Source organism: Olea europaea, chromosome 8 (assembly GCF_002742605.1).
Source record: "Olea europaea var. sylvestris chromosome 8, O_europaea_v1, whole genome shotgun sequence".
NCBI lineage: Eukaryota > Viridiplantae > Streptophyta > Magnoliopsida > Lamiales > Oleaceae > Olea > Olea europaea.
Genome location: NC_036244.1, coordinates 21044229 through 21056812, shown reverse-complemented (window position 1 = coordinate 21056812; position 12584 = coordinate 21044229). Strand labels below are relative to the sequence as shown.

Below are 12584 nucleotides of genomic sequence, written 5' to 3'. Positions count from 1 at the left end.
TTTAGAGTGATAGATTTTATTTGATTTTAGTTTATATATAAGAATTTTTATCCGATACGTCACATTTTTAATTACAATTAAGCTCCTCAATTTTTTATTATTGTATTACTTATTTTTTTAACTTTTTTTGATAAATTCTTATCTTCAATCTTTCATTATTTATTACGTACTGTCCTTGTTGGTGACGATTTTTATCAAATTATTTGTTTTCACGCTTTGAAATGAGGGAAAAATATTTTTTCACACTTTTTTTTTATATATTTTTTAAATACAATAAAATGTGGTACAGGAAAAAAAAAATTTGGTGTAATTATTCATATTTCCATAACAAATCACATGTACTAAATTTCTCACCAGAAAAGATAAGAATTTGGTACCACAAAAGATAAGATCAAACTTGTTCACGCCGTAGAAAAACAAGAATTTCACCTATTCATAAATTCATCTGTTGTGTTCGCTGCAATTTTTCTCCCAGCAGTTCCGTAGTTAATCTTCCAGCCATGCCATCTTCACAATCCTTATCGCACAACGATGAGTCTTTCCAAACCCTATTGGAATCGGCCCGTCCCTTCCTCAGAGGCGAGCTTGAAACTATCAACGAAAATCTGCCTGATCTAATATCCGTTTTGCGTTCCGTGGGCGCCGGAGAGTGCTGGCACAAACACGGCACCTTTCTTGATCACCTTGTCGATTTATATCGCATACTCAAGATTTGGAAGGCACCTGAATCAGTTTGTCTCTGTGGTCTTTTTCACTCAGCCTATTCGAATTCCTACGTGAATCTTGCGATTTTTGATCCTTCGACTGGCCGAGACACGGTTCGGGCTCACGTTGGTGATGCTGCTGAGCGTTTGATTCACTTGTTTTGCATTGTTCCACGCCAGTCTCTCATTCATGATGATCTTTTGTTCAAATACACTGATTCTGAGCTCATTGAACACCTTGAACTTTCTGAGATTTCTTTGAAGAATGCCAAGGAGAAGAATCTGTTTAACGATGACGAACCCTGGAGGCTAAAATTGCAGTCCCTTTTGCCTGCTCAAGGTATTTCTGTGAAACATATAAAGACTGGTGAAGATGTATTGCTTTCGAGGAGAGTTTTTGCAGTTTTTCTTATGATGACAATGGCGGATTTCAGTGATCAGCTCTTCAGTTTTCAGGACTCTTTATTCAACAACTCAGATGGTCGCTTCGAGTTTTCTGGCAATAATGTTTCGACCTTGTGGCCTGGTGATGGCAAGCCAGGATTATGGATCAACTCCATTTCAAGAATGGGTGCAATATACTCTCTAATCCTCCGGGAAGAAGAAATATTCATTGAACAAAGGAGGAAAAAACATGGTGATGAGTTGTTAAAAGATAGAGACGAAGACATTGAACTCGTGATACCTCCGGTTTTCAATTACTGCACGCGAATTTTGGATTCGAAAGACCAGATTATTGCACGAGATTTGTACTGGGAAGCCGTTTGCTATAACGTGTCGACAAAGACCGGGCTGAAGAGAGCTGAGGAGATGTTATTGAGGTCTTTAGAGAAAAACCCATTTGTTGGAGAGCCTTGTGTGGTTTTGGCTCAGATTTATTTGAGTGAAGGGAGGTTTGAGGAGGCTGAGAAAGTGGCTGAGAAGGGGGTGAGACTTTTGGTAGAATGGGGGAGTCCATGGGACAAGAGAATGTCATGGGAAGGATGGATTGCTTGGTCAAGGGTTTTATTGACGAAGGCTAAGGAGAGATCATGGCCTAACACTTCTTGGGGCATCCTCAATTTGGGTCTTGTTAGGTAAAGTTTTAGTTGATTAGCTGATTTCATATTGATGTATCCATTAACAGGGTTGATATATCTCAACTTTAGTTTGTTATTGGAATTTATATCAGCTGATTTTACTACATAGTCACTAGCGTGTTTCTTTGATAAATAATAAATGGAATAAGAACATGATTCTGATTCAAGTACATTTTCACAAAAAAATGGAGGAATTTTGATTGATTATCATTTAGTATGCCTTTCTTTCTTGATGTATGTGAGATGATGAACATATCTGCATAATAAATAAATAAAGGAAAGACGAAGAAGAAGAAGAAGAAGAAAAGAAACATTACGATAAATTAACTTTGAAGAGGGTCCATTGTTCTTTTGGGACCACTATGTTCTTGAAATCGTGTAATGGACCTTAGAAACTCCGAGATCATTCTTTACATCTAAGGCACATGGGTGGGTTGCACCATACCGACAATCCACAAATACCAATTTCCTATAGAAACATAGAAAGCTTCCGTCGACGAAATATTTGTTCGATCTAAAATTGCAACAAGTGTATGGCTCGTAACAAGTAATAAAGTGGATTTTTGTGTCCAAATATCATGTCCACGGAGATGTACTAGTTCAAATTTAAATTAACTTAACCTTAATCGAAACAATTGAAATTCGTGATTTTTCCTATAAATTAGATAATCTAATTATGGATGCAAGACCTAATTCAAATAAGTTAAAATGCAAAGTTATAATTAAATGCAAGTTTTATAAAAATATAATAATGAAAAGCATACTAGTATCACGATTCAATTATGAAGATCAGTATTCCTAAATTATTTAACCATCTCTTTCGATTAGAATTAAATCTATTTTTAAATGTAACCTGACTATATATCTATGACGGATACGAACATATAAAAATGCATTAATGAATTTGTAAATATTTAAAGATCACGTGAAGCAGACCGATTTTTTTTTTTTATCCTCTATTGGACTCTACAACAATTGACACTATGTCAAGTTATTTTCAATCTTTTGAAAGTAAAACAAGTCAAAAACTCGTACAATTATTGAGCATATAATTATAGAGAAAATAAATTCATGTCATTCTTTCAAAAATTAAAAATGTGTTTTACTCGTCAGAAAGAAATAAAATTCAAAAGTTAAAAGTTTACGATACAAAGTTCATCGTAATCCTAGCACAAAATAATTTCATCTAATGTAATGTTAAAATTAAACAAATAAAAGTGGGACGTCATTACTAAAATCTGCAAAACGCGATTAGTTCCACAATTTTGGGTTGCCGCCGTCTATCTTCACCGCCACCTCTTTTCAGCCGGCTTCTGCGTGTGTCCATATTAATGTTTTTCTCCAGTAGCCACCCAATTTCTGCGTGTATATATAGCCCCGTTTGAATTTCATTTTTTTCTATCAATACTTATTTTCAACTATACGTTTTTTAATAAAATAATGTTACGCGCAAATCAATTTTTTTTTTTTAATTATATACTTCACATCAATTTACTATTCTATAGTACATTACAACAAATTAACGGCCTCAAACAGGGCCATAATCAATTCAGCCCAGCCGCGGTTTCCCACGGCCGCCACCCTTTCTAATGAGAACTCCATTTCAGCCCTCAGTTCTCTGCACCTCACCAATAGCAGCCAAGTTTTCGTGGAAAAATAAGTCTAACCCAAGTTAGCTTGCATTCCATTTCAATTATTCAATTTTCCAACATGCAAAGTCCAATTATTTTCTTTCCAAAAGCAAGTCTATTGAGGCCTATTTAAATCCAACCCAATATCGACATGTTTCAGTCACCACTGGGACTTACTTTATTCCAATTGCAAGTCCCAGTGACAAGGTCCATTAATGTGGTGTTTGTGACTTGTCCCAAAAACTTCGCTTTTCCAATTAATTTGAAACAAGTACAATACTAAAACACGAAAACAATTGAAACAAGTACAATACTAAAACACGAAAACAAATGAGTACAACACTAAAACAAACGAGAATTAACCCAAGTTAATTAGAAATTAATAATTTAAGGATATAAAGGTTTAGTAATATGGCTCGGATAAGTACACAAGACGCATTTATCAACTTCTAGTGGGGTTTATATTTGTCCATGAAGTCTTTTCGTAAGCTACTGTTCGACAAATGGGAATCCATTTTGTCTCTGATAAATAAGAAAGAAGGCTGGTGACAAACAAAGATGGATAGTGATTATGGAATTAGCACAAATCGGGTTGGATAGTCGGCTAGCATTTTTTTCCCTTCTAAAATGTTTCCTATGAGAAACGACACACCTTTTAACACATAAACTAGATGAAATCCATTTGAAAGGATGATTTTCACACCAAAATTATAGGTTGAGGGTGGCGGTGCCAAGAATAAAGAGCCGAGAGTAGTATCTTCTCAAAAGTACACTGCCTACGATCTATTCGAAATAAACACACGTCTATTTCTGTCAATTGTAAGCAACGACAACATTGTCAAAATTAGATCACTTCTCTGGGCATTTCTTTTAATTATCATTGATATTAAGCTCCTGTTTGCCTATCATTGAACTTTTTAAAAAAAACTTATTTGTACCACATATTCACATGATAAAAATACGTTACATGTAAATCTATTTTTTTTTTTTTTTTAAATTTTAACCACACATTCTAAAAAAAATTACTATTCCAAAAACTAATTTTCCTACTTTAGTGATAGACAAACAGGAACTAATGACAAGTCATTTCAAAATATGGAACCCACAAGGAACAAGTAAAATGTATTCATTTTATATATTTTGTTTTATTGCTTTATTTCAAAATGGGGCTCATTCAAAATGTTTAGTCATGCCTCTCATTCTTGGCTCAACCTCTACTTGTCAAGAATCGGTAATGAGATGCGATTCGAGGAATGTCTTTATTATTTATAACCTAGATTTATCTTCTTTCAATTTGATTGACTTTTCATATTGTTTTAATTAAAAATAAAAATTCACTTTTTTATTGTTCATATCATAGATCGATTGGCTAGAATTTCAATTACGAATTCATCAAAATTTATTGAAGAATTCTATTGAACATTTGAATTGTCACTCTAGAAAGTAAATTGATCCATTTAAAATAAAATAAAGTTGGATCACTAACATAAAATTCAAGGCATTGGTAACCACCATCATTTTTGACTCACAATATTTTTTATTTTTCTTTTTTAAATCATATAAATAGTAGTGACAAAATGCTACACACAATGACACAAAGCATGTCATCCTCTTCAGCCCAAACTAGTGAATAATGTTGAGTGGTATATCACAGCACCTGCGACATTACCACTGTAATCCTCAGCAATTTGAGGTTTAAACCAAACCATTTTGGGTTTTTTGCCTCTCTCTTCTGCCCTTTCCTCCAAAAAAAATAATTCAAATTAAGATTCTTCAACATCAATGCTTCAACTACCAGTAGTAACGATGAATTTTCCAGCGTCTCTTTTGTTAATAATGACAATTGCGTTACGAATACAGCTCCGAGTTCCCTCCTCTCCGACGTTTTGAGGTATTCTTCTCTATTAGTTTGTTTGTTTTCATTTTTTTTATGTGTTTGGTTTTAATTTCTGCTAATTGGATTCTTGTTTACAGCTTTCATAATTGGGATTGGAATGTAGCATCATAAAGACTATACCTTTTGTGTTTGATACGTTTAGGGAAAAAAATAAAAAATAAAGAAGAAAATTCACTGAATTGAACTTTAGGGACTAAATTAGCTCTTGCATGCTAGTTATCTTAGGTTGATTTGGTGTTCAAATCCGTGGAAATTTAAGTTTAAGCAGTATGTTGAACAGTTTTATTTTCAGACAGTTTCAACAGTCCATGTATGTCTGTATGTGTGTGTTATGTTATCCTTTTTAACATTTTGGTTCATAACATTGAAATGAGAGCCAAGTTGCGATATATATTAGTATTACCTTATTTTGTGCTTTTATGTGGTTTTTTTTCACTTTATGTATAGCCCAACTGAAGACTGTCAGGAGCCTCCACCTGGGAGATTATTCACAATATCAGGTTTAGTGTTTGAAGTTTGAACCCATTTACCTATGTCTTTTGTTTTTCCTCTTGATGTTGTATAACTCAGTACATATGTTTGTAAATCCAGTTATATGTTTGTTTCTGCCTTTACTCTCTTCAAAGAAATTTTCAGAAATAGAAGAGGAACGAGGGACACAATGAACTGATTGATGTTTATTTCCTTCGACTAGTGATTTGGTACTGTTTTTTCGGGTTGTCAAACTACTAAGTTTTTATGGTCATTTTTCTTTTGCAGTTATCGTAAATATATAATTATTTGTTTCTCTGCCACATTCTCTTTCTTACTTGTGTTCATGTTTTCTCTTTCAACTTGTTTTTGGGATGTGTGTGAGGAAGAGGGGAGAGGGATGGGGATGGGGTTGTTTGTTTTTCAACATCAATAGAGGACATTAGTGGTGTGGGTCACATGCACAATCAAATGTGTATATTGAAAAGAACAATTTAAAATCTTCTTTTTTGGTTTTTAATTTCTTCAATGAAGAACTTGTTGGATGTAATATCTAAAATAACTATATTTCAGTGTACTCTTAGGAACAATTGCAGCCATGATGGAAGTGATAACTGATAAAAATTGAGGAAATAATAATTGGCTGCACTAGAGAACAAACGTCCATAATCAAAACTATTGGTGGACTTGTTACTTGATTATTGATAGCAGCTTACAATTTTTTTGCAATTTTGTTAACTCTAATTATGAAGTACGAATGATTCTTATTTATATTACAATCTGTTCTCTTTTCTCGCCTTTGCGAATCTGGTTTCTGCTGTTTCTTTAGAAAAATAAAAATTGTGTTTTGCACCTGCCCACTTGCTAAATTGTGTTGCTTTGCAGAAGTTTGATATAGTATTACTGGTGTTATACATCTCATCTAAAAGGTTGATCTATAAAGAAGAGCCACATGTTTATTATTTAAATTTTGTCCTCAACATGTTTCCTCTCATACTTGTAGGCAAGATTCATATTTTCCTTCAAAGTCTCACACGTTCACAATTTCATTGAATGTATGGCAGAAAAACTTAAACCTAGAACCATTGCATGCTATGATACCATGTTAACAATGTCATGTATAAGCTTAAGCTATTAGAGATGGTCACTTGTATATCATTTAAATCTTGTCTTCAACAACTAGCAAGTGAACTGTGGCTTCTTCTGTACTTTTGTTGTTTGAGAGAAAAATAGAAAAACAGTTTGCTTCCTCATTTACGTGATTGGTTTGTTGGTTAAATTGATTCTTGGTTGTACATTGAATATGGATGCGATAACATTTCTATTGTTAAGAAATATTATATATTAAAAGCTGCTGGTATGCTGTTGCATCAGCCGATTTGATTATTAGATCTTTTGACCTGGATTTGGCCTTTTGTTTTGAATTATTTCATAAATTTGTAATCTTTCTTAAATTTCTTAATTTGAGCTGGAAGAGAGTCTCAACCTCTTGATAAACCTGATGTTCATCAAGCCTGTGAATGAAATGTGAACTTCGCATGCTACTTGACTGTATAATTGGAAGAACTTTTATTTTTGTTATATCATTATTTCCACAATTTAGTATTGTAATTCATTTAATGCATTAAAAATATAATTTATTTATCATTCTTAATATATGTCTTGGATTTTTTCATCATGTGAGGGTGATTCCTGATAATTCGTCGAAAAATGTGATTGAAAGTTCGTTGCTTTCGCAGTTTGGGACAAATATTTCTCGTAAATTGCTGCAAATATGTCATGATCCTGTAATTCACCTTCATCTTTTGAATTATTTTTGTTTAGTTTCTCTTGGAAGTTATGTAAACCATTTGTTTTTAAATGACTTGCTTAGTTGACTATCTGGATGAATAATTTCTTGATTCCTCATTATAATAGGAGGGATAATAGCTTTGGGAAAGTTCGATGCCCTTCACATTGATCATCGGGAACTTGCAATCCAAGCAGCAAAAATTGGAGTTCTATTTCTTTTTAGCTTTTGTTGGAATGACAGAGATACTGGGGTGGGAATCTAGGTACGGAATGCCCCTTTCTATCTCTTTGCTGCATTGCCAGGGATGGTTCCTACATGGGATTAGATTGTAAATTTGTAATCAAGGCTGATTGCTAAACTAGAAAAGAGTAAAACGAAGAGAGAATAGTAACTTCAGAAGAAGATCAACATTCCACCCACATTAAAAACCTAGTGCCCTCCTAGATTAGGTGTTGGTAATATGTGCAAGAAGCAACTATGTAGGCTCGTTGGTGGAATAGGAAACACTTGGTTTCGAGAAAACCAGCATCGACACTCTTAAAAGGTTACGAGTTCAATGCACATCAACAATTTTGAACACTCTAACAGTTCTATCACTCCATTACTGAGTTCAAATGTTAAAAAAAAAAAAATGTAATTTAATTGTTAAACATGTGTTACACACACTGCAAAATATATTGGACATTTTTATGACTGTCCATCGTATTGTATAGAATGGGAGTCAAATATGAATAAATATTGTCTTCATGTGTAAAATAGAAGTTAGGAACTACATAAAGAATAATGAAAGATGAGATGAACTTCGTCTGGATCTTAACATTTGCTCTAGTAACAAATACTACATGTATTTCATGTACATGAGATTAAGATGAGATGCTCTCTTGACCTCTCTTCAGTCTTTCATAAGATACAGGACCGGTTGCAGATATGGTCATGATCTAGTTAAGAAGCATTGATGAATGTGCAAAATGTTCATAATCTGCTAAATTCGCAAGTATTTTCTAAATTGAGATGATTGAATGGTTTGTGTAGCTACTTTATGTGAGTGACGAAATGAATCTTTGTCTACTAGATTAAACACACTCTGCTTAACTACCAAACAATAAGACTACTTGGAAAGGACCCTTTTGCATTTGGGGTGTCATCTGTATGAGTAAGTATTGGCATGACACTTACAATTGAATAAAGGACAAAGTTAACAGTTAGCTATGAACAGTCACAGATGTATTATTGAACAATTTATTTGTTCTACTTGCATGAGCTATGAAACTTTCCATTGTATGTGTACATATTCTTATTCTATTTGGTNAAAAACAAGGAAAAGATTAGTAGCGATAGAAAGAGGTTGTCAGCACCTAGGTCTTGTTTATTGAATCTTTCGCCAAAAGAAGGAATTTATGGCAACTGTTCTCTTATTTTTGGTGACGAGAATGTGATACCATGCAGAACCATAAGTGATCAATACAAAAGATATTCAATATGCGCACAAACTGAATATCGGGATAGTGTATGAACATGTGCAGCTCTACAGTAGGGCAGTGGGGTTCGTTTTCCACGCATTGAATTTGAAATCCAAGAATTTTTTCAATATTTTCATGATTTTACAAAAGATTTTCAAAAAAATTCCTTATAATTTTCAATTTTGCCCCCACAATTATAATTTTGTGAAATTTGCCACCACAACTCCGTTCTCGTGGCTCTGTCCCTATGTATTAACAACTAAATAGCTAGAGCATAATAAACCCAAGATGATAGCAATAATAAAATTAATTCAAACAACTTTAGGTCTGGCCAAAGCCGACTAGGCTCCCCTTTCACGACAACTTCTGGTCTCGCCTCTCACTTGGTCACGAATACATACGCTACTCCGCATATTCCATCACTTAACATTGTCCTTTTACGAGCTTTTTCAAGAGTTTATATATCATTATATAGAAGAACATACTACAAGAGTTTCTTCTTTTTGTGATACACATTTGGGTACCAAAATGAGCCTGCCTTTTGTCTTTCTTTGTAGGAGGGAAACCACCAGCAGATAGGGTCCTATACATAGTTCCGTGTGAAGAGGGTTTGAGTTAAGTTAGATGAGCAAGTGAACAACATGCTATACCTGCCCAAATGGTGGCTCCAAATTAGGATGGCAAAAAACTCGAGATGACTTGAGGCCAGAGGGGCGCAATCGACAGGGCGGAATAGAAGATAATATTTGCAGGGATAAATTACATTAAGTTTTAATTGTGGGGGCAAAAATTAAAAACTTCAAGGACCTTTTTAAAAATCTTGCAAAAAAATTGGCAAAATATTGAATTTTCATCTTTATAGTGGGGGGTAGGTGACCTCTCTACTCCCACTCTAAAATCCATCCCTGGCAATCGGAGAGCTAGACGTGTTCGGGTACGAATTAGTGCATGTTTGACACATTTTAATTTATTTCATGATGTATTATAGGATAATTTTCAACTACAAATTTACACAGTAAAAAATGGTCTCAGCATGGGCAAACCATGCGACCGCATGGGTTGTTACCATGTGGTCGCATGGTGTATTTATTTTGCCGTTGAATACCGTTTTCTCCCGTTGTAAATTCAAAATTGGTGACTTTTGGCTTAAAGTTTGGTACCATTTCATGAATGTGGTGTATGCCTATATATATTAAATCCATGTTGAAGACAAATACATTACAAAAAACCATCAAGGTTCCATATTACTTCCAAAATCAAAGAACAAAGTCTTTAAAAGGCATATTCTTATTCATCCTTTGTGTTCATCAAGTTTTTTAGGATTTGCACTTGCGGTTTGGTGTTTAAATCTTTGCAATGCTTGTTATAATCTTGCAAATCATTTACCAACAACTTTCGAAGCATCTCAAATTCATAGGAGAAGGGGCAAATATCGTTTGAGGACAACGATATCGTGTTCAAGCCATTCATTGATACGAGTTCGAGATTATATTATTTTTAGCGTTTTCGGTTCATATTTTGTGATCTCTATTCTATTCCGGTGAATGTTCTCTAACAGTCTCAAACGATACTTCTACAATGGAAAGCGATGGCGATAATCAAACTCATGAATCAAGACTTAGTGCAGTTAGATCGGTTCGATGGAACAAATTACATTCGATGGAAAGACAAATTGAAGTTTCTTTTCACTGCACTAAAGATCTTCTACATTCTAGATTCGGAATTGGCGCCACGACCGGAACCAACAAATGGAGAAACCGAAACAGTGAGTAATAAAAGACAAAAGCGCCATGAAGATGAGTTAATATGCCGCGGTCACATCTTCAACGCATTGTTGGATCGTTTGTATGACTTATATACAAACATAACTTCAGTAAAGGAAATTTGGGATGCGCTCGAAAATAAGTACAAAGCGGAAGAAAAAAGTACAAATTTTTTTTAATTTCTAAGTACTTTGATTTTAAATTTTTAGAGAATAATCCCCTTCTTCCCCCAAATACATGAAATGCAAGTAATTGTCAATAAGTTGAAAACGGTGAAAATTGAAATACCAGAGACCTTTCAAATGGGGGCTATAATTGTCAAACTTTCTAGAACTTGAAAATGATATCGGAAGAAGATAATGTATAGTTCCAAAGATTATTCTTTGGAACAACTGCAAAAATATTTTTGGATTGAGGAAGAGTCGAGAATATGTGATAAAAGTGATTCTCATGATGACACTTCCAAAGTAAATGCTGTAGAGAATTTCGAACTGCCAACAAAATCCAACAAAATAAAGCCTTCAAGGAACCTTAATAAGTTCAAGAAGAAGACCAAAGGAGGATGCTTTGTTTGTAGGAAATCTGGACACTACGCAAAAGATTGTAGACACCGAAAATACAACAACTCTGAGGGTAAAGTGAATTCCATCCAACAAGACAAGATTGTGGCCACCGTGAGCAAAATAAATGCAATTAAGGGAAATGTTCTTGGCTGGTGGTATGATACTTGTGCCACGGTGCATGTATCATATGACAAATCTTTGTTCAAAACATACAATGAAGTGAATGGAGACCAAGAGGTCCAAATGGGTAATGAGGTGCAGTCCAAAGTAATTGGAAAATGAAGTGTAGAAATTATCTTCACTTCTGGAAAAAAATGTTACTCTCACAAATGTACTACATGTTCCGGATATGAATATGAACTTAGTGAGTGTAAATCTTTTGGAAAAATCGGGCATTAAAAGTGCATTTGAGCATGGAAAACTTGTATTGTCACTTAACGAGAAATTTGTTGGAAATGACTATTCATGTGAAGAATTGTCAAACTTTGTACTATAACTTGTAAATTTTCTCTAACAATAACTTGTAAATTAGATGTACATTCTTCCCAACCTCAGAATGAAAATTCTTGACGAGTTGGGGCATAAAATGGCTGCTTCGCCTTAAACTTGCCCAAAAGAGCATCCCAATGGTAACGTAAAATTGGGTGTAAATTGATATTTTTAAAATTACTTTTGCATCCTTATATACATTCGGGTAGATCTAAATTCATTCTTTTGCCTCTTGTGGATGTTAAAAAACAAGATGTAAATTTACATTTTTTTTTACCAAAAATACAATTTACATATCTTCATTAGAGAAGTTTTCGACAACTTTAAAGGTCCAAAATTTCTATTTTTACACCACCATCGCATGTGCTCTGAGTGAGAAAAAAAAATTAAAAAAAAAAAAGGGAAAAGAAAACTGTCGGGGGCTAGAGGTCCAGGATTTAGTCCGACTAAGCTGGGACACCTGGGTTATCAAAAAAAAAAAAAAAAAAAAAAAAAAAACTTCATTTGTCTTATAGTGGATTGCTAGTAACGTTAACTTGACTTTTATTTAAAAATAGATAGTCATCATGTTTATTTTTATTATTTTAATTTTAATTCCAAATTCCAATTAATATTGAACTTGATGATATCAAATTGATTCGTGTCTGTTACATAAAAAAATTTCATCTAGCTTCACAGGACAATTCCAAGTGAACAATACTCTGTATGGAAAAAAAAAAAAGTTCGAGAAATTTT

At 33.9% G+C, this 12584-nt stretch overlaps 1 protein-coding gene and 1 long non-coding RNA gene across 3 annotated transcripts; both read left to right on the top strand.

Annotated features, from left to right (window-relative positions):
- Nucleotides 1–357: 357 nt before the first annotated feature.
- LOC111399173 lies at nt 358–1969 on the top strand. The gene has a single exon (XM_023026441.1). The coding sequence runs from the start codon at nt 501–503 to the stop codon at nt 1782–1784; it is 1284 nt and encodes a 427-aa protein (XP_022882209.1). The 5' UTR covers nt 358–500; the 3' UTR covers nt 1785–1969.
- Nucleotides 1970–5202: 3233 nt separating this feature from the next.
- LOC111399172 lies at nt 5203–8886 on the top strand. Of its 2 annotated transcripts, XR_002703596.1 has the most exons (3): nt 5203–5305; nt 5759–5811; nt 7700–8886. It is a non-coding gene; the product is annotated as an uncharacterized LOC111399172 (long non-coding RNA). The 2 variants fall into 2 exon arrangements; XR_002703595.1 differs by lacking the exon at nt 7700–8886 and having other exon boundaries at nt 5759–7556.
- The last annotated feature ends 3698 nt before the right edge of the window (nt 8887–12584 follow it).

What these genes read in the sequence shown, in the direction of transcription:
- LOC111399173 (XM_023026441.1), top strand. Translation starts at nt 501, where the DNA reads ATGCCATCTTCACAATCCTTATCGCACAACGATGAGTCTTTCCAAACC.